The 4,538-nt window shown below is 35.8% G+C and overlaps 1 protein-coding gene across 1 annotated transcript in view; it reads left to right on the top strand.

Moving 5' to 3' along the window:
- Nucleotides 1-4,538, top strand: part of LOC107653541 (low-density lipoprotein receptor-related protein 1B-like) — a 302,414-nt gene that overhangs the window by 125,339 nt on the left and 172,537 nt on the right. The window contains exons 17-18 of the mRNA XM_016440286.1: nt 691-807; nt 4,051-4,131. Of these exons, the coding sequence (XP_016295772.1) occupies nt 691-807; nt 4,051-4,131 (198 nt within the window). The remainder of the gene's footprint in view (nt 1-690; nt 808-4,050; nt 4,132-4,538) is intronic.

Below are 4,538 nucleotides of genomic sequence, written 5' to 3'. Positions count from 1 at the left end.
CACGTTTCAAAAAGGCGGGGCATAGAGGAGAAACAATAATGTACAGGATGTGGAAAATAATGTGTTTTTTTTTTATTAAACCGCATAAACACATTTCATTATACCAAATACACAAAATAATGTTCTTTTTAGCAGCATCATATGACCCCTTTAAATAATATATTACTCATTGTCATGGTAATAATACAATTTGTCATTAAAAATTTGTGCTAAATTAGATCAAATAAAATAAGTATTTTTACTAGTGCTCTCATACTTTTATTTTAGAAAGTGTTCAAGAAAAAATATTAAAATGTATCTGTTTTTTTTTAGGTTTTTATTCCTAGTTATGGTGATAATGTAATTTAGAATTAAAAGTTTTGTATTACATTTAAAGAAAGACTACAGGATTTTCAGACTTTTAAACCCTACTTTTATAAAAAAAAAAAAAAATCCTTAATATAATAATTATTGTTATTTTAATATTAAATTGTTATATTATTTCTCAAAAACTTTCTCAAATAATTCTTAAAATCATTGTTTCATCTTTTATTAAATAATAATAATAATAATAATCTATGTTTAAGGCTGCAAACAAACTTTTTCAACACTCTGATGACCTTACTTGGGTTTTTATACAAAATTCAGGAGTGAGATTGAACGAGCATCCATTCAGGTGTGATTTAATATCCGTGTTTTTGCTTCCCACAGCCCAAACATGCCAGCCGGGCCAGTTTCCTTGCGAGAATGGACGCTGCATCCCGGAGAACTGGCGCTGTGACCGTGACGATGACTGCGGGGATCAGTCAGATGAGTCTTCGACATGTGGTGAGTCTTCCTCACGTTGAGCGCTTTGAAGTTCTTCTATGTTTGCTATCATAATTTTTCTGGTCTCTTTCATCGTCAAGCCTCCGTATATTTAAATTAGAGGCTTTTTATCAATCCGTAGTACATTATTTTATCTTATTATATACTTTGAGCATGGCATTAAATAGCTAATTGCATTGAAACATGATAAAAAAAACACTATTTCTTTTTTGCTCTTGTTTTTAAGGGTTTTATCAGAATGAGATCCTTTTATGTTTATGTAAAAATCGTTGAACTGAACACGTCTGTCGTTTTACAAATGATTTACAGAGAAATACATCTTCTGTTTATGAATGACACCCATTGTAGTTTTACAAAACAGAAGAAACCTTGTACAAGGCCAGATGTGCTGTTTTGAGTTCAGTTTAATCTGATGGCCTGAGGCTTTTAACAACAATAGACATGCTATTGAGAGCCCAGACAAAACGATACCATAGATCTGAAGTGTTTTCTGTAGCATCCTGACACAAACAAAGAAAAAGGCCTGCTCTGTTTTATATTTCCTCTGTTGTTGCCTCTTTGATATCTTTTGATGTTTTTCTGCATGGAGGTCGCACACTCCGTTCTCACCAAACTGCTTTGATTTGAGCTGTGAAGGTCACCTGCTGCTGTCATGATCGCATCTGATCTATGACCCTATTGGATGGTTTTCTGCATTCTGAAGTGAAAATGGTCCAATGGATGAGCAGAGTTATAGACTTTCTTTGTTGCGTGGCAGCCAGAATCTCAAAGAAAAGTCATGGTAAAATGTATCTCAATGTGAGAATATCAAATGGAATCCTCAAAAATGTACGTGATTTATCTTTGAATTGTTTTTTATAATAATTTAAGGATATATTTGGGGGACCCGAACGAGTATTTTGGTATGATGTCTATTTATTGTATATAAAAACTAATGTTTAAAACTTTTGTTGGAGTTATGAGATTGTATTATTGGTATATATTTGTATGTATATTTTGTTTGTGTAGTTATATATGGATTATTTTGGATGATTTACAAATGTATTTGCTGTTTTTGGTTATATGTTTTGAGATATGTATATGTTTTTTTGTAGCTTCGTGAGATTAGGTGTATTACGGTAATACATCTTTTAATGAGCGCAGGTGTTGCTTGGTAGCACATGGCACTGAGGAAGAGTTAATACCTGAAAACTTTTTGCACATTTGCACTTTTTTGCACATAATACCCAAAAACGTTCTGCACCTTTGCACTTTTTTGTACATATTTTTGTGACCTCTGAGCAATAAATGTAATAAGCCTTTTTGGCTGAGTCTGGATGAGTGCGGATCTCTTTCATCTCTATATTATTGTATATTTTGGATCTACGCACCTTATGTTACTTTTTGGACGAGAATTGTGTATCACATTAAGCCGACAAAATGAAAACGAGGTACAAAATCACAATGTGTCTTCATGCTTCCATTTGGTGCCACTGTCCTCAGTAGAGTTTGAAACCAGCAGACACCTTAAAATCAGCTCATCTTAAAGATTCAAACAATATCTCAACTGTATACACAGCGACACCATGCAAGAACTATTTTGGATTCCCCAAAGAACCTTTCGATGAACAGTTTTTAAAAGAACCATTTTTATTTCTTAGTGTGAAGAACATTTTAATAATCTAAAGAATCCTATTTCCCCCCACTTTGAAGAGCCTTTTAGGCAATGGAAAGATTCCATGGATGTTAATGGTTCTTCATGGAGCCATCAATGCAGGGCCGTGCACAGACATTTTGAGGGGCAGTGGCCCAAACCAAAAAAGGGGCACTAGGGGGGTGGGTGCTTGTTAATACAAATGATCCAGTTGTTACAAATATACAATTAAAAGAGAAGACAGCACACTCTGTAATAATTTCAGACTTTATTGTAGATGTTTTGATAAGAATGGGCTCTCCCTCACTCTCTGAGCCTGCTTCTGCCTCATCTTCAATGGAAGTAGGGGAGAGTGGGGTAAGTTGAGCCAGTGTATATATATATATATGCATTACATTCTGGGATCTCCTCATCATAAATACAAAGACAAGTCAAAGAAATTGTCATTATATAGAGAAAAAAACGAACAATGAATCCCTTTTTGTGATATTATGCTGCTTATTACCATGCTTTGAATATCTCAGCGCTCCACGGCCTGCTATAAACCCGTTGTGGGGAGAGTGGGGTAAGTTGAGCCAGTGGGTAAGTTGACCCACCCCCTATTTCTTGCCAACTGTACACTTTTACTGTCATGTGACCATGTATTTTGGAACCACCCATCATTTCTGCCAGACTGAGAAAAGGAGAAACATATGGGGGGAATGGAAGGCACCCATTTACTTTAAAAACTGTTCTTGGCTTGTCAAAGTCAAATTTTTTGCAAAATTTTAGCATAACATATGGTTGTTACATCAAAGCAAATTGATCCAGGCCCAAAAATATTTATGATACATAGAGGGGATTTAGCAACATACAGTATAAAACCATGCAAATCATTTAGCTAAATATTAGCCAGAACTGGTAATCGCGTCGTCTGTGACAGAACCGTTCAGCTTGTGTAAATGAGAGATGAGAAATACCAGCAGATCTCCACCTCTCTTCCTCTGAGGGAAGAAGTGTGTGTTTGAAGCTTTCTCCTGTGTTAGTAGGCGCATCTTATTACCGTTTAAATTTCCTCAGGTACCGTTCCAGGGTCTCACACGATCCTCATATAGAGTAATTAAAGTTTATGCTTGGCTTCCTTAAATCAAAATCAAGCTGGAAAGCCAACCACGTGCCATCTGAGAAATGTTTAGCATCGCCCCGTTCGCAGTAGAGTCACAGCACGTGGCGTCGCACGGCTGCTCGCTTGCTCCGTATTGCGAGTCCATGTCAGTTTGCCACATATTTCCTGTCAGTAACCAGGGAACGTCTTTTCTAATGCATGTTTAATTTTGAAAGGTGGTGTGACGCCACTGTCGGTTTATTTTGAAATGCGCATGAGGCAGGTTAGCGCTTCTGTCTCTTGAGAGATAAGACAGACGGTGCAAAGTTCAGCAGAAACAAACTCTGCATTTGTTTTTCTTGGCGGTGAAAAGTTGTTAGTCAAAGGCGTAATCTAAGCTTTTCTTCTATTCACATTTTCTTCTGGCATGGGCCCAACGTTGACTTGTGAAGTTGAGTGAACTTGGAAGGGGAGTGTCCTTTGCCTTTCACTGTGTTGATTTTGTTGTTGTTCTTGTCCTCCATAGATTTCCCAACTTGTGAACCGCTGACCCAGTTCGGATGTACTAATGGGAGATGCATCAGTGTGAAATGGCACTGTGATTCCGGTGAGCTAAAGTGAATGAAGATCTGAATGTTTTGTTTTTTTTATTTATTTATTTATTGATCAGAATAATAATAATTAGATATTAATTAGATTATAACAATTAGATTAAAGATTTTCATGAATTTCTTAGACATTTTACGTCCCCCTTCTTCTGAAAAAAAAAAAAATTCTAGAACTTTATTTCCAGGTAATAGAAAAGAAAAAATAAATATTATGTGGTTGATCTCACTGTTGTTTTATTTGTCCTGCTTCCTGTTTTCCTCACATTCTTCCTGTCCTTACTTATTTCCTTGGTACTTTCCTTCACTACTTCCTTTCCTTCTTCCTTTAATTTCATTTTCCTACTCTTCTTTCTTTCTTTCTTTCTTTCTTTCTTTCTTTCTTTCTTTCTTTCTTTCTTTCTTTCTT

This window comes from Sinocyclocheilus anshuiensis, unplaced genomic scaffold, assembly GCF_001515605.1.
Source record: "Sinocyclocheilus anshuiensis isolate Anshui unplaced genomic scaffold, SAMN03320099.WGS_v1.1 scaffold1079, whole genome shotgun sequence".
NCBI classification, from domain to species: domain Eukaryota; kingdom Metazoa; phylum Chordata; class Actinopteri; order Cypriniformes; family Cyprinidae; genus Sinocyclocheilus; species Sinocyclocheilus anshuiensis.
The sequence above is the reverse complement of the archived record's forward strand: the minus strand, read 5'-3'. Positions and strand labels throughout refer to the sequence as shown.